The 18,802-nt window shown below is 33.9% G+C and overlaps 1 protein-coding gene across 1 annotated transcript in view; it reads left to right on the forward strand.

Annotated features, from left to right (window-relative positions):
• Window positions 1-8,052: 8,052 nt before the first annotated feature.
• Window positions 8,053-18,802, forward strand: part of LOC106464326 (cyclic nucleotide-gated cation channel beta-1-like) — a gene marked incomplete at its 3' end in the record, with an annotated part of 33,794 nt that continues 23,044 nt past the window's right edge. Inside the window, exons 1-4 of the mRNA XM_013924457.2 lie at window positions 8,053-8,104; window positions 8,693-8,861; window positions 14,270-14,391; window positions 17,217-17,396. Of these exons, the coding sequence (XP_013779911.1) occupies window positions 8,101-8,104; window positions 8,693-8,861; window positions 14,270-14,391; window positions 17,217-17,396 (475 nt within the window). The remainder of the gene's footprint in view (window positions 8,105-8,692; window positions 8,862-14,269; window positions 14,392-17,216; window positions 17,397-18,802) is intronic.

Below are 18,802 nucleotides of genomic sequence, written 5' to 3' on the forward strand. Positions count from 1 at the left end.
TTCTACGAAATTTGCCACTGACTTATTCCACCATCTGCTTGACCAACTATCCTTCCTCTAACACAATCTGACAATTCGAGAGAACCTTGAGTTCTAGGCATGTTGTAGCACAATATAATTAGTGTGCTGACCATTTTAATTTATATAGTGATCTGTGGACACAAATTAGTTAGCATAAATCAGTTAAATGACGAAAAATTAGGTGTCTATTTACTTGTGACCACTCAGTATATACAGTATTGAACAAAGAGGTCACATGACCGGATACTGTTGCAAAACTTAGAAGAGGTATCTTGGCACCCTGGGGTGTTGGTGTAGAGTAGGGTTGTTTTGTTCAATTAAGATGGATTCCTTGATTTTTCGTTTGTTTATGTTGGGTTCTTTGTTTAAAATGACCGTGTTTTTAATAGATATACTATGATTTTTTGAGTTGCAATGGTGATCTCAATTGCTTCCATTCTTCAGGGATATGATAATTTCATTTCACTTGTCATGATATATAATGATTTTGATTTGTTTGTTTTAGCAATCCATAATTTTGAACTAATAGGCTAGATGGTGTTTTTGTGTGTTTTTCTTATAGCAAAGCCACATAAGGCTATCTGCTGTGTCCACCGACAGGAATCGAATCCCTAATTTTAGCAGTGTAAATCCTAAGACTTACCGCTGTCTCAGTGGGGGACAGGCCAGATGGAAGGCAGATAGTGAACAGAACATACCCAATTTTATTGGTCAGTTCTTTACACTGCTCGAGTGGTGTAACAGGAAAATGAACCATTACAGTATGTGGACCCTACAGATAGTGTACGGTATGTAAACAAACTGGTAATTTTAAGAGTTGGCTACAACGTTATACGTTTTTAAATAACCGTACTAAGATTATCTTGCATCGATAAATGTTCCTTAAATCATATTTTCATCTGGCTGGCACAGATAGCCCTCGTGTAGCTTTGCGCGAAATTCAAAATTTTGTCCCATTCCATTATGGAGAGCAAAAATGTTTTTATCAACTTTAGTCTCGGAAGAGATCTTTCGCCACTAACCATGCTAACGGGAAAAGTTATAAGATTCTTAGAGCAATAAACGTATTTGGAAATAATTTCTTTGATTTGGTTTGCACATACAGAGAATGAGAGGAGTTGGAATTTCCTGGTATTCGATGTGATATTAATTCAAGTTTTGCACAAAAATATCCTTTTTCTCTTTGCTTGTTAGAATTTTTTTTTCTAAATTTTTACTATTTTTGTGCCCTTAAAATTTTACGGTGGGTTCTCTGAGCTCTTCGAACCCACTTGGATCAGCAGTGCCTAAACTGTTAGATCTTAGTATTAATTGATGTATCAGGAATCACTGGGCGTTGTCTTCTCAACTGGGCACTTTAGTCACGATAAATTTAATTTGAGGTAATCAATAGTTGTATAGCCCTAATATAAAAATGTTTATGTTCTGAAATTTCCATGGAAACAAAATACAGATTTTGTTTGAATGTTGAAATCAATTATCGTCATCTCAGTTTTAACTTTTAAACCGGTGGTATAGAATACGCGATATGAGCTACACAAAGTGCCAATTGTGTAAGAACTCTATCCTGCTCATTACTGTGTTTTATTAAAGAATCCATAAAAAGCACTTCATATTAGGAAACAACTAATGGTCAGTGCTGTCTTTCAATTACCAGACATTATTCAACACCCCCCACCCCCACCTCTCGCCGGTGGCTCGACGATAATCCGGAGGGCTTTTCAGAATAAAAAGCGGGTTTGGATAACTGGAGTGGCCACAGCACACATAACCCCTAATGTAGCTTTGTACTTATCAGCAAATAAACACTATTCCGTGTAGTGCGAACTGAGAAGTATAGTACTGTACACAGATAATCTATTTCTTTCTTCCACGCCTAAAGAGACAACAAACAAGATATTTCATGTTGTTTTTGTTTTTTTCGTTACATAAAGCGACATAAGTCTAAATTAGGTTAAAGATACACAAGGGAGCCAGTACATTTTCATCAGTAACTTCCATGTGATTTTCATTGAATGAGATAAATCTATAAACAATATAAAAGGCACATTTTCGTCCCAAGTTAACAAGAGCCTAAGATAGATATTCATAACGCTTGTATAAATTGTCAATTACTGTTACCATAGAAACGCTGTTTATTGATCTTCAACATTGAGGTGGGCTCAGTAATAGTGTTGGGGATATCGATATATTTTCAAATATCGATGTTTTCCAAAATCCCAATAAGTAGATATCTGCATAAATGCTTTAATCGACTTTTCGGTTTAAGGTTCAAAATATTTAATGTTTTATTTCCTATTCTGTATATAACGTTTAATGAGACATATTTTGTATGTTTACTTATTATTCATGGTGGTTCTCGTTTTCTATGTATGCTTTGCTTCAAGATCCCCTATCCTTCACAAAAGCAGCTAAACCGAGAAAGAATGGTGCCCTCGCCCCAACCTCAACATCCGCTTTTATTAATTAAATGCTTACCCTCTTATGCATTTTAATTATCAAGTAATGCGTATGATATCTTTGTAGTTTCTTACTTTGAAATAAAACTATTTAATTTCTACTTGTAAATATTAACAACAACAACAAAAAAAAACTCCAACAAAAATTAACTTAACTGTATGCTTGTTTGTTTTTCGAATTTCGCGCAAAGCTACACGAGGGCTATCTGCGCTAGCTGTCCCTAATTTACCAGTGTAAGACTAGAGGGAAGGCAGCTAGTCATCACCACCCACCGCCAACTCTTGGGCTACTCTTTTACCAACGAATAGTGGGATTGATCGTCACATTATAACGCCCCCACGGCTAAAAGGGCGAGCATGTTTGGTGGGACGGGGATTCTAGCCCGCGACCCTCAGATTGCGAGTCGAGCGCCCTAACCACCTAGCCATGCCGGGCTAACTGTATGCACTTCGTGCATACTATACTCGGCACTACGTCGAGAGATGTAACCATGACATTTTACTTCGTTTGGTACTGGATGACGTTATCGCCCCCTGAATTTCCGAAATGTATCGATATATTTTCTAAGAAATATCGAAAAACCCGATGTCGCCAATCACTGTTTGGTACCAAACGTTGAATTGTTTAATCAATTATGTTAAAATGATATGAAGAAACAATGAAATGCTTTTCGGACTTGCGTGTAATACGTTAAATTGACAGCATTATATATATTTTTTCTTAAACCAATCCTTGAAATGTATTTTATCGGTCTGAACATAAAATTTTGCCGAGACATGAGTCTGTGTTTATGCAGAATAAATAAATAAAAGTGAATAATTATTCATTAAGTCTAAGTTTTATCTCATCCAGACTTCTGTATTTTTCGCGCTTTTGGTTGAAGTTTGTTATAAAGCACAAAGCTCCACAAAGGGCTATTTATGCTCTGCGCACCACGGGTATCGAAACCCGATTTCTAGCGTTGTAAGTCCGCAGACATGCCACTGTGCCACTGGGGGTTCGCGCTTTTGGAGATTTATATTTATGCTTTCAGCCAATATAAGTTAATTTAACATCAAATAGCAGCTGAATCTGCGTATTTTGGAAAAGTTATGGGATTTTACAACTTTATGAGGAGAATATTTGCTTAGTTAGCTATTAAGAAAACCCAGTAAGGTGTTTACAACGAAGCAAAGCATTGTAATTTCTGTGTAGTTATATGGCGCCCAACCTCAATGTTGTTGTAAGCTATATTTGTAAGATTTGGGAGTTGAGATTGTACTACTAAGAGCAACAGTCCCTTATGGCCAGTCCATTGGCTTGGCAATACCTCACGAAAACAAAGTGCTGATCCTCATTCTGTTGGAAGGAAGAAATTTGTGTGAAGATAAAGTTCTCTAACATGTTCAGGTATATGAAATGGTAGACTTGTTTCCTCTAATTTAAGCTATATCTGTTGACTCTTCCATACAAGTGAAATATTACCTCATTCGACCTGATAATACGATTGTCAAATGTATCGTTGTGATTCATCCAGCCTCGTCATGAGTTGGTCAGTTGTTGCACTTAAGTTTTGTACACCTAATGTTCCTAAAATCTTAAACAATGTTTCCTTTGCCTTATCAAGTCTTCTGGAAGACTTTTCAGGGTTACATTGAAAGGTCTAAACTTCTGAGACAACAACAACGTCACTCGTTAATAGACTGAACTGGCATTATTACATCAGAACAACAGACTTTACTTCTGCGTACCTCAGAACAGTCTGCGTATTTTTTGTTTAGTTATTTTGAATTACGAGTGGTTATATTTATTAAAATATTTTCAATCATTTGTAGCTACTTCAAACATTCAGTATAGCATTTCTCAATGCTCTTCAAACTGTTTGTTCGCTTCATAAAGTTTCTAGCCATATCTACACATAGCTATTATGTGTCTATTTGACATAGATTCTGCTTTTTAATTCGTTTTATAGAATAATTAGGAATTTTATTTTGATAAAGCTTCTATATCATTATTTGTAATTATAGTAATTGTCTACTTTAATAGGGCTCCAAACTAATATCGTACTGGTCCACCTTTAGCCAAGATAATAGCCTGGAATTTTGCATTATCATCTTGGAATAACCTCTATCAGATCAAACACTGGGGGGTGGATATACTATCTGTAACAACGTTCAGGTGCATCCTGGGTGTCGTTTACCCTTTTAAAGGAATTAAAGGATCCAAACCCTGCCAAAAGAACCATATCCACACTATTACCCCACTTCCAGCAGCTTGCACAGTTGGAAAAACACAAACAGGAACAAAATACCTCACGTGGTTTGGATTGTGTGTGAACGCGATGCAATCTGGTCATATGTTCTTATCTTGAAATGGCTAGATATTTTTAGAGCATTAGATATAGTTTGTAGCTTTTTTCCCTTTAATATCTTGTTCGTGAATGCTCAATCTTACACTTTCTGGATCTATTTTTTTCAATCTGTAATATATTGGCATTAAATGCTCACTCAAAAACGTTGACTATTTTTTTTGTAATATCTTGATAGTGAGGTTCATTTCATACATCTTCTGGCGATATTTTCTGTATTATCATGGTGGTAACTGCTCATTCCGTACATCTTCTGACTATTCATATTTCTGCAATATATTGGTAGAAAGTGTTCGTTACATAAAGCTTTTGATTCATTTCTTTTTTACAGTAATATCTTAGCAGTGAGTGTTCATTCAGTACAGCTTCTAACTCTTCCTTTCTCTAATATCTTGGTAGCGTATTCTGATTGTTTTTACCTCCGCCACCGAAGGTAGACGGATGCTATGGGTTCACCTGTGTGTGTTTGTTTGTCAGCATGATTTCTCAAAAACGGCTGAATGGATTTGGAAGAAAGTTGGTATATATACATTTGGACTATGACCCAACTTATAAGTGATGAGTTTTTAGATGGTCAAGGTCACAAAAATCCAAAAAATCCCTATCTATTAGCATGGGAACTGATTTTCTACACTATTTTTGCTCTATAACTCAGTCAAAAGTGATTGGATTTAGCTGAATCTTGGTGGACATATGTAGAATATTATTCCTCATTGTCCTGCCGAGAATGGTTCGTGTTCTTTGATAACGACGGACGTAAAGTCACATTTTCGTATTTTTTGAGAACAGAATATGATCCACTCTGCGTAGCGGAGGTATGAGCTCTGCTGGGTGTCCCGCTAGTTTTTTACTATAATACCTTACCTTGGTGGTAAGCGTTTATTCCGTACAGCTTCCGGTTCTTTTGTTTTCTTCTTCTGTAATATATTGGTAATGAGTGTTCACTCAATAAAGTTTAATAATAGTTATCGTTTTATATATATATAATAAACATTTTGAGCCCAGATATAAACAATGTTTTCTTTGAAGCTAATCTATATTTCCACATCTTTACATCCAGCTATACAATATTTCGTGAATATATAATTGATAAATTGTAAGATTAAGTTCTTTGGATGCGTATTTTGAACCACCAACTTCTTCGTTTTTACTTTATCAAAAAGTTTCAAAAGCAACATAATATTTCTGACATTAATATAAAACGGGTTAATTTCAAACTTACCACTAGTTCTTCGTCAAACTCTTCATCGGTAAATGATATTTCTGGAAGGTACGAGGTGGGAAGTGTCAGTAGGGCAAGTCCATATAACATAACTTCGATACCAAGGCGGTTGCTACAGTATGTGTTATTGCATATTTGCTCGATACAGTTTGATAATTGAGAATCAGTTTTTAAGAATTCACATGACGTAACCACCAGTAGAGTAGAACCCCCCCCCCCCCTTTTTCTGTTCTGGAAATAGCGAGTGTTAACGTATCAGTTCAATAATTACACTTAAATGTGGTGGTTTATAAGCCGATAGTCTGCGCGTGGTGAGTACCGGTGCTCTGAAAGTTCTACAGTAAACTTACATTTACCCAAAAATCAGTCTTCGAGGGAAGGAGGTTAGTTACATGATTTTATAAAAATCGTACTATAGTTGCTTGTCTGGCTATACTGTGGTTAAAACGTAGTTATTAAATTATTCTACCAAAGAAATACCGATAACGTTTAACCGTTTTATTAACGAGAAATTTTACCCTTCTTCTATTAGACTGTTTTATTATGTTATTTAGAACAATGAAAATGCCTTAATTTATGGAGATTTATACGTTGATATGTCATGAAGTACTATATAAACATGTTTTTCTGTAGAAGAATTCGAACACTCAAAAATCGTATTTGGCCTTATGGTAAATCATAAGGCGTTTTTTCTTTTACTTTTTCAGTAATAAATTCCATATATTGTTTTCAAAAAATACTATAAAAAGTTAATATAATTAAAAACAATTATAATTTACATAAAATCATCTAATAATAAGAATGGGCAAACTTGTTAAAATGACTCTTTTTTTTTTTATACTCGTCTCGTTAGCACACGAAAAAGTATTTTTCCTACACAACAGTAATTTGGTCGGAGAAAATGTAACCGTCCGTCATTTTGTTATTGTTACCTCCAATCTGAAATTGAGATAAAAAGTCCGATTCCAATGAAGACGACAAACAACTTTAGATAAATGTTTATTTATCCAACCCGATTTTTCGGCTTACGCCTTTTTCAAGGGTCTGTGAACGTCACAGGTTATAAAACTGATTTTAAATGATAGTAGCCGTAAAAAGTGTAAAACTACAACAATATAACAGAACGGTGCACGGTGAAGCGTACTAAAAGTATTGTTAAACGGGTTAGAGTCGCAGATCATAAAATAAATGTTAAAATAAATAAATAAAAATACAAAAAAGGAAAGAATTATAATATTATAGAGGCCATGCATTGTAGCTTTTAATGGAATGGCGTTTGGATTGATCAAAAGAGATTATTTAAATTTTCTGTCAAGAAAGCTGTCACAAATATCTAAAATTTTAATCCGATAATGTGTCTTGTTAATTATACCATATGCGTTGATATAATGTTCAGCGGTGGCTTCTTTATTGTAAAAATTTGCAGTGGAACTAATGTGTTCTTTGAAACGATCATGTATTGGACGATTGGATTCGACTACGTATGTGGCTTATAACTGTGTACATGTCATTTCATAGACGATGTTCCTAAGTGTGCAGTATTTCTCTAAGCCATTGGTCTTAGCAAAGCACATTTTGGATTTGCATGGATTATCATTATTGAAGGTTGAACGAATAAGTTTATCCTTCAGATTTTTATCGGGTTTTTGTATGATGTGGATATTCAAGCCAGAATTTCTAATTGCTTGACGAAGACGAATAGTGAAAGGTTTATCCACGAAAAGCATAATCCATGAGACAGTATTTTGGTGTGGTGGTTTCTTTTTTCTTTTGCCTTATTCTGTTAAAATCTTGTGTGTCAGAATTGTGGAATGCATTGGACAAAAGTAGCTTTTGAAGTTTGATCCTGGCTTGCGTCTTACCGTCCATGGTGTTGCAGATTTTTTCAATCCTATTAAGTTGACCGATGATGATACCCCGTTTGGTAGCTGGTGGATGGTATGAGTTATAGTGTAGAATAACTGGTTTAACACATGGTTTGGAATATACGGTAGTAATAAGTTTAGTGACCATAGCATCAAGAAAGGGTACACACTTCCGGATTATCAGTATGGGTAAGTGTGAGCTTTATGTCGAGGTTTTGATTATTAAGGAATTCAACGAATTCTAAAAGAGAAGGAAGACCATGTTTCCATATATCGAAAAAAAGTTGTAAAAAATGATAAAAAAAAATCCATTTCTGTCTATGTATTTTACCAAGACAGTACTTGAATACTAATCCTAATACTGGCTTTAGGTCACTGATCTGACCACCTCTCCTTTGAAGCAATTTGCTAAAGTTGTTTATCTAAATTACATAAATAACGCTGAAATACAACTACAAACAAAACGATAATCAGTATAGCTCTTTAAAAAAAGTATTTTAGCTATTTTTTTACGTTCCTGGTTAGTCATTTTCAAATTGTTTGTCGAAAGTCAAATAAAGTCCACATGCTGGGGACTAGGGCTGAAAGATTTAAAATTTTCGAAATTAGCATTTAATTATTTTAATATTTCGTTGTTTATATTTCCAACTAAAAATAAAATAATATTCGTATTACTGATGCTTTCTGCTTTTTTTTTTCCATTACTAAATACAGACTGTTGAAAAAAATCCATTACCCGTTTTTTTGATGTAAAAATATAAACTCATTTTTCCTTAGATTTACCAATGCCTGTGGTAGATCGAATGTCTTCCTTGCAGACTTATTCTCAAGGAAGTATTCCAACCATCATAATTGAGCCGCCAGTAACATCAAAAGAAACTACAAGAAATAGCTATAGGAGAAAATCATGCTCGTTGGAATCCCTGCACAGTGAAGAAGGCTCGTGGTAAGCTTATGACGTTTTCTATTTTACAAGGCCCTTAAGAAAGTACTTGTGGTAAGCTTATGACGTTTTCTATTTTACAAGGCCCTTAAGAAAGTACTGAAACAAATGCTAAATGTATGTTATTCCACGAAAGCTGATGAAAGGACAATTTTTAATTTTATAAAATGAAGGTTGGAACTTTCATTTTTATTTGGCATGTATTATGTGTATTAAGAATAGGAATTATTTTTTAAAGAGAGAGGCAGAATAACTTTATCTAGGATTTTTAGAGACCTCTGTTATGAACTACAAAAAATATATATTAAATATAATTATTGAAAATCAAATAATAAATAATCTCACAAACCTTATATTTTTATATAAAGCAATTTTTTTACACGAAAGGAGATATTTGGATGACTTTAAAACCTTATGAAAAGAATGAACGTAAAATATATTTTTCTGAGGAATTGATCTGAACAAATAACATTGATAAATACATTTTTGAAGAAGTAAAGTATACATACAGTGATTAAACACGTTTCAACATATATGGTTAGAAAGCACATTAAAGTCTATCCTTGTTATTAATTGATTTCCATATCAGTAAATAGAAAAAAATGATCAAATCTTTGGAAGACAGCCGATGAACAATGAAAAATGAAATTTGAGACAGAGAAAACTGAATGAATATAGCTTAGGTTTATAAATGAATTATATAAAAAACCTTAAAAACCCTAATTTATCGTCAACATGAGCCTATTCCTACTTTATATTACTGTAGCTCGAAATCATACTTTCGCCTAACTCAATACAGCACTATTGTTTTAAATGTTATATTTTATAATTTTTGTTATATTGAAGTTTAAAACTTATTTTTGTTCTATTAGAAATAATAAGTTCTAACTTGTTAAGTGTTGAATATTTTATGTCTAGAATAGTATAAGGAGAAACGCTCATTCTTTTAACCAACAATTACCAAAAATTGTTCACGACAGCAGCGACAATTTAAACCACATTTTTAGTTCGTATCGATTTCTCATGAAGTGATTTTCATAGTGGCTGTAATTATGTGTGTGTGTATATATATATAACAAAGTATCTAACCAGTAAAGACGATAGTGCTTATATATATATGGGTGTGGAGGAGAAAAAAAAGTAATCTCTGTGTGTATCAGATTCTCAGCAGTTATACTAAAGCCTAGTTCAATAAACTGCAGGAAAATTGTTCGATTTTTGTTAAAGGCTAGAACCCTGTAATTCGTTGAGACTATAAGGCACGATAGTCTTTTTACTATCATTACTTTTTTTTTAGTAATTGGTCTAGAGGGCTTCAGTACACGTGATATCAAATTTCGTAAGTGTAACAAGGGCAGTATGAAATCTAGTAGCGTAATAAAGTTACACGGTAATTTTTCAAATATCGACGTATCATATGAACTACTTATTGAAGGCGACAAATTTCAGAAGCACTTCAGTTGTTCGTTTTACTTCTCTTATTTGTACAAGTTCTGTTTTGAGCCATAAAGATTTTAATATGATGTCATACAAAAATTTAACTATCCGTTATATTTTCTTACGAATATGTTAATATTTAGGGTCCAGTTCAACCTAATGAGATTTATTAGCCTTAAACTAGTATGATTTAATTTAAGGGACTGCCAGAGTTACTAGGCTTAACTTGGGGTGCTATCATGAAACAGCCTAGCTTACTAAACATAATTTGGTATAACATCATAACTGTACAATCCATCTTTCTAGACTTAAGCTTGTATGATATAATGTAAGGCCCAGTCCAGCTTACTAAAATAAATTTAGTATGATATCATTGCAAAGTCCAGCTCACTAGACTTTATCTGGTAAGATAACATTTACGGCATAACTCAGACTACTAAACTTAATTTTGGATAATATCATTTACGGCACAGCCCAGCTACCTAGACTTAAACTGGTAAGCTATAAATTAAGACACTGATTTCCACTTTATTCCGAATTATTTCACCCGTGTATCAGTGGTAAGTTCCGAACTTACACCGCTAAAATCCGAGGTTCAATTCCACGTCGTAGACAGACTGTAGATACCCCATTGCGTAGTTTTACACTAACAGCTAAGATTTTGAACTTCTTTTATATTAGAAGTTAGATGCATTTTTAACGGGTATGTGTATTTTGAAAATTGTTAATTTTGCCAGTACAATATTTTCAGGTCCATGTGTCGTACACGTATGTGAAATGTACACGACTGTTTCAATTTAAGTTTGATATAGTGTTAAATTTACTTATCTTTACAAGTGATAGTTTATCGCAAGTTTGATTGAGTATTATTGTATCATAATATTTTGTAGTTCCAGGCCTCTGTCAGTATATGAATACACGTACAAAATGTCATTCAAGTAAATAAGATCTAGCCTCCGTGATTATGAGTTTATCCATAAACAGTGTATTGTGGCGATTTTTAAAGTGAATTATCACAGATTGTATTGCAATAACAGAGTAGAGAAGAATAATTTGTCTTGTCAATTGTGTTCCAAAGTAATTGAACCAGACTGTGTGGACTGTGATGGAAAAGAGACAATTATTTAAAGCTCTGGATACAATTGTGATAACCAACAGTATAACAAACATGTGTATATATACGTTTGAGTTGTTTTAATGTGTTATTTTAAAACAAGTAAACTGCGTGCTATTTCTTTATCGTTGAAATTTATCGACAACAAGTAACAGACACCTGCTGTAAAGAATCCAGCCCATACACATATAAAAACCTGATAATGTACAAACAATTTACTTGCAGAAACTACTTCTTGTGGATAGTATTTTTTCCATGGACTTTATATGTCCTTTTATAGAAGTTTTATAGGCGTCATAAAAATCGTTGTATGTTATTAGTGGATAGAAAACTGCTTCACTAGAGATCGAATACGCATATTTTGGAGCATTGGAGGTAAATGGTTTGTTGAAAATGTAGTGGCGAAAGTGGAAACATCCAAACCCTGGTTTATAGATTGACGTCTTTTTAAATTACATAACAATTCAAGCAAAAAAAAGTGAGTTTTATATTTATAATGATGTTTATGACGGCCAGTGTTGGTATAGATTATCTGGATATAGTGCTAAGAAAGTTAATATAATAAACAATAATAATAATTTGCAGTGTGTTACTATAATTGAATCGAAAAAATAATAATCATGAACCTTTAACTGTTATAGAAAACGTACACAGATTATACATTTTAATGTTGAGAAATTAAAATGTATAATTATAGAATATTTCTGAATATTCCTATACTGTTTGAATATTACATCTTATGCCGTTTCAATGATTTTTTTATTTATAATTTTTTGTTGTTAAGCACAAAATTAAACAAAGGACTATCTGTGCTCTGTCCACTACAGGTGTCGAAACCCGGTTTATAGCGGTATAGGTCCGCGGACATACCACAGTGTCACTGTGGAGATATAATAATATTTTTTTATAAACACTTTCACTTAATAATTTCTTAACACAGTTAATAGTAACAAAAATCAAGCATAATATTTTAGGTAAACGTCCGCACTGCACATTATCACTTAGCAAAATTACCTTTGCTGAACTTTAATTAATAATTAAAAAAACAGGAAATATATTGTAAAATATCACGTATTTTCATAATGCACACGCCGACCAACCTTTTCTGTTATAAGTGAAAGTGGAACAAATGAAATTTTTAGTTTTTGCTATCATTTGCATAAAAGCGTTTAGTTATATATATATATATATATATATGTAAATTTCGCAATCAGATTGGTCACCCATATAAGGGTTATATTACTACTGACTGATCACCCTAATGATAATTATATTACTACCGACTGATCACCCTAATGATAATTATATTACTACCGACTGATCACCCTAATGATAATTATATTACTACCGACTGATCACCCATATGACGATTATATTATTATCGACTGATTGCCCATATGAGGGTGATATTACTATTGACTGATCACCCTAATGATGATTATATTACTACCGACTGATCACAATAATGAGGGTTATATCACTACTGACTGATCACCCTAATGATAATTGTTTTACTACTGACTGATCACCCATATGATGGTTATATTACTACCGACTGATCACCCTAATGAGGGTGATATTACTACTGACTGATCACTCTAATGAGAGTTATATTAGTATAGAATGATCACACATCTTAGGGTTATATTATTAAAAAAAGCTCCTGAGTTTAGTAGGACAAAACTCTTTATTTAACCTTCACGAAAGTTCAGACAGATTATGATTTCTCTTCATTTGCCGAAATTGTTTACATTATTCGGAATTGTATTTAACAAAAGAGGTGCTTGCAAGAATATATACGAGTGAAACGTTACAAATTTTACGCAGCTACCAGTACTGAGAAAAATTACACTTTTATACACTTTCACGTGTGTATATATATATATATATATATATTCTCTGTATATACGCTTTCTTTTTATATGTTTATGCTAAATGTTGCTAATACAGGATTTAAACTTGATGTCACAAACGTTCTGTCCGCCATCTTGGGTGACAGGTAGTAGCTCCCAACCACGCATCAATTAAGACTAACATTAAGAAGATTATATTGATATGACAGCGATTACATAATGCTTACCTTTTGTGTGAATAAGAAAAGTAATATTTCCGCTTGTTTAATTAAAGCGACCTAGACTCAACGAGAGAAAATTAGACAGTTATCAAAATATTAAGGAGACAAATGCCTACGCATCGCCAGGGCTGATGTCAAAAAGAATAATTACGCCTACGTTAGAGTCTATTCCAAACATTTGATTTATGAAGAAAAACACGTTAAGGTGTAAAAAAAACATTTCACATCTTTCAATCACAAACGCCCCCCAGTGGCACAGGGGTACGTCTGCGGACTTACAACGCTAGAAACCGGGTTTCGATACCAGTGGTGGGCAGAGCACAGATAGCCGTTGTGTAGCTTTGTGCATAATTAAAAACAAACAAACACAAATTTTAGGCTTATGAATATTTATATCTGTTTAAATCTAGGGTTTCACAACAAAGACCATAATATGACAATATTATCATCGTACTCGGCAATAACGAGTTTTATATGTCTTTATTTACCTTCTCCTCCCCTTCCTTTTAAATGAACATGAATTAACACAAGTCCTCACCCGTGATTTCACCACTATGTGGCCGTTAATTACTGTAACTTAAAGATCTCGAAAACGTATAGTATCCAAGTGTACTCTTGTAGTCTGTCAGCTCTTGTAGCAAGTGTAGGGGCTTGTTATATTTATATATGTCAGATATATAAAGATGTATGTGGTCATTATATCTGGTGTTAAATTTACATCATGACTCTATTTGGTTTAAAGAATCGTGTACGGGTCGTTCACAGTTATGTGATGAATGATTTCAGGACTGGCTCTGATAAAGCTTCTTCTGTGTACCGCGGTATTCACCGACTGGTACAAACGTTCGCCGACAGAGCTTATCGAGTGAAAGAAAGGGTTGTAGTACAATCATCAACGCCACCCTCAAGTAAGTAAAGGAAACAAAGTATTAAATATATTTATTTTTAATAAAAAAATTAATATGTTTTCTTCGTAATAATTTTACTATTTTAGTCGCTTTGTTTTTCATAAATATTACCTTTATCAAATATGGTAACCAGGTAATCTTAATAGCTATTAGAACTTGTACTATTTATTGAAGAAATGTCAGTGTAATTGTCGAAGTTCAATGGAAATGCTTCTATTGTATCAGTTTTTATTTATTTATCAAGCTTAAACTATGTACCGCACGTCCAAACATTTTAGAGTGTAAAATCGATGGATCCAGAGATAAAGGTAAAATCAGATATTAAATGGGAAATCATTGGATTTTACAATTTACAGTTAGCCTGGCATAGTTTGGTGATTAGGGAACTCAACTTGCAGTCTGCTGCTAGCGGGATTGAATACCGTCACCTAACATGCTTGTTCTTTCAGTCTTGGGGGGAAGGAGCGTTATAATTTTACGGTCAATTACACTATTCGTTTGTAAGGAGTGGCACAAGAGTTGGTGGTGGATTGTATTGGTCAGTTGCCTTCTCTCAAGTTTATCACTTCAAAATTAGAGACAGCTAGCATATAAAGCCTTCAAATAGCGAAATTCAACAAACGTTTTATATGAAACTGGATTTGAATATCTACTTATACAACACCAGATATTTGGAGTATCAGAGATATTTGCTATAATTTAAGCCTACATCAAACCAGAAACAAGTCTGAGGATCATGACAGATAAAAGTACCACTGAATATGGAAACTGTCTTTTTTTTTACTTAAACAGCTTATAAAGCAATGTACGTTATATTACAACACCTTTGTAAAACAGCCAGTCATAAGTTAATTTTTAACGCAAAGCAACATTGGACTATCTTCTCTCTGTCTACTTCGAGGAATCGAACCCCGGATTTTAACATTTCAATTCCGGAAACTTACTCTTTCACTCCACGGGGAAACAGATAATAATATATATATATATATATATATATGGCCGGAATACATTTAAATCAAAAGTAAATAATAGTTGTGAGTAGTAACTTTGAATGAAACTAACTTAAGTTGTAATCAAAGTTAAACGAAATGTTATTGTAAAACCACAATTATAAGCAACTTGTACAACATCTCATATAGTTTGGAATGTAAAACACAATTATAAGCAACTTGTACAACATCTCATATAGTTTGGAATGTAAAACACAATTATAAGCGACTTGTACAACATCTCATATAGTTTGGAATGTATTTGTACAAAAATATTCAATTGATTACTAAACAAACACGTTTATAAATTTGGATTTTTCACGTTTCTTTATTGGTTTTATTATAACTACGTAAAGTATCCATGCAGTTCAATTATTTGGAATTTATACTGTCCTGTAACGTACGAAGAGTTTTTGGGTAAAAATGGATCTCGAGAGATACAGCCATTGTGTCCAGCAGTTTAGCCCTGTTTGTGATGCCACTGACGTAGCGTCTTTCATTTAGTGTTATAAATCATTACAAACGATATACGAGAACACTTCATGTGTATTAAAAAAGCCAACATTCGCTGGTGAATGCAACATGTCTCCGCCACGCAATCCCAACATGGACAATTTTGACACCAGAAAAATCGAAAACTGTCTATATCACTGCTTGGAACCTGCAAGAAGATATTTTTTATAACAAATACCATGTAAGATGGTTGACATACACATGAATAGTTCACGAAAACCCAAAATTTTGCTTTCCTCGCTGAAAAATTGAGCAAAAGACAAAAATTCCAAAAATGTCAGTATTTCTATTTGAGACCTGCAAAGAGTATCTTTGTACCAAATTCCATGTAACGTGGTCGAAACAAGACTAAGTAATTGAGCAAAACCCCTAAAATTATGGGTTTATTTAACTTTTTGACTCCCCCCTAAAATGACCAAAAATGGACATATCCCACATTTTTGTATGTATATGTACGGGACATATAACAAGTCACCCAGAGTTGTTCTGCATTACCACACAGCTTCTCCTACAAGGTGTTATCAGCTGATTATGATGTCTCTCATTCTGCTATCTCTAGACAGGGCATTGCTGTAAGATATACTCTGGAGTTTCCTCGTTGATTCCACAGGGGTTGTCTGCTGTATTTCAAAAATTCTTGTTGTTGCACAGGTGTCCCTCTGAACGATTGTGCCCTGTTCATAAGCAGAAAACAGTCACTTGGTTATGGCTGTGGGATAATATGTTATGCCTTCCACTTGTTCTTGATATGCTGCTTTCTGACCAACTTGCATTCTTGATATGGTATGGTCTCATCTTTCTGTTTTTATTTATTTATGTAGAAGCATTAACTACAACTTCCAACTTACTCAGTCAAAATACCGAGTACTTCCTACCTTATAAGCAACAAGAAATGGCACCGTGTTTAAACTTTGAACAGAAAAAGTCTTTTGTTTTTCAGGTTAGGTAGAAGGTAAATCAATTGTTAATTAGTTTGGACTTTCGTATGTTTTTAGATATTGCACAGTAATAATATTCCAGTAATGTTTGAATTTGATTGCTTCCAAGTTAGAGACAGATTGCAGGATATTTAAAGAAAACCCAAGGGTCAAGCCTAGTGACATTACTTAACCCGTTTTTTTTCTTATATTTTGAACTGACGAACCAACGTCATTAAATTTCTTTGTTTGTAGTTAAGTACAAAGCTACAGAATGGGCTATCTTTGGTGTGCCCACCACAGATATTGCAGACTTACCACTGTGTCACTTGGGGGCAACGTTATTAATATAATGAATGTACAACACAATCTGTATGATTACCATAACTAACGTAATTTTACACAGCACCTTCTAATGACGAGGTGAAAAAAGAAAAAAAGCCTGACCGTCCGCATCCGGAGCCTTTAATCCAAAATGATGACACGCCTGCTGCTAATGACTGGATGGAAGAGGAAAAAGGATTTTGGTGCTGTAGAATATCCAAACAGCTTCTTCCTACTTTTCCAAAAGTTTTGGAGCCACAGAGTGAGTGAAATGTTTATTAATGTTTTTTTTATTCATTACTAGCAGAAAGTATATCAATAAAAAGTTTTTCTTAACAGTAAATCCAGAAACAACGCATTATTATAAATAACAAATGTTTATGTCATTTACTCATAAACTGCCCCTTTCATTAATGTATAGAAATGAGGTAACTTACAGTGAGGTGAATAAATCTGTATAATAATTAATAAGATTCAGTGTCTGTGTGTCACGGAACTCCTAAACCGCTGGTAGCAACGACTTCCAAGTGGTACCAAACGAATCGTCTCGATCCTGAGGTCTACACAAAGGTAAATATTTTCATCCCACCTTCTCCGCGTATAATGCCATAATTTAATAAGGTGTGATCAAATGTGTCACATAGAAGAGTTTGTCTCACCTATAAAAAGCTAGTGTGTGTGTGTCACATCACACTTGATTTCTCGAAATAGGAGGAGTCATAAAAGCCAAAATGCATTTATCCAGTTAGAATAGTTCGATTACTGTCTGCCCATCACGATTTTAGTGACGGGGGTGCAAGGGAGCCATGAAACCTTATAAGTGTAGCGAGTGTTGGTATAATAAGCCTAAAGTAAAGAAGTAGTGTAGGATCACCTAGCCTTGAGCCAAGTGCATAAAATGTATCACGAAAGTAAAAATATCGATTCAATTTTAAACTTAAATCGTTTCGAAATGAAGCTATTTTCTGTTATATGACCAACGTTTTTAATAATAAAAAAAACTCTTTAATCATAGATACCCTAAATTAAGAAATTAAAGATTTTTTTTCCAGTTTTGTTGTCTATACATTTCATTTTATACTTTAAGTACATAGACTAACAAGAATATTAGGGTATACTTTTGTTGCTAAGCAACATGACATAAAAGCCATTGTTCCAACGTAGTGTTACCAAAACGCACTGGCTTTTCTATACATTAGAAGTTGTTAATATAACCGATTTTTACCACTAATTATCCTATGAATACGCCACGAATTCATTTCACGAATAATCTTAGTTTTGAACGGCTCACATATGTATTTACCGACGTTTGACTGCCTCGACTGCCTCTTTTATTAGTCAAGCTTGATTTCGCAAAACGTATTTATTTTAGTTAGCTATGAAATGTGAGGTTAGGGTATACTATGGTTTGTTTGTTTGTTGGAAGTTAAGCACGAAGCTGCACAATGGGCTATCTGTGCTCTGCCCACCATGGGTATCGAAACCCGATTTCTAGCGTTGTATGTCCGCAAACATACCGCTGTGCCACTGGGGGGGGGTATACTATGAATTGTTTGTTTGTTTGTAAGAAGTTAAGCACGAAGCTGCACAATGGGCTATCTGTGCTCTGCCCACCATGGGTATCGAAACCCGATTTCTAGCGTTGTATGTCCGCAAACATACCGCTGT

Source organism: Limulus polyphemus, unplaced genomic scaffold (assembly GCF_000517525.1).
Source record: "Limulus polyphemus unplaced genomic scaffold, Limulus_polyphemus-2.1.2 Scaffold1620, whole genome shotgun sequence".
Taxonomy (NCBI): domain Eukaryota; kingdom Metazoa; phylum Arthropoda; class Merostomata; order Xiphosura; family Limulidae; genus Limulus; species Limulus polyphemus.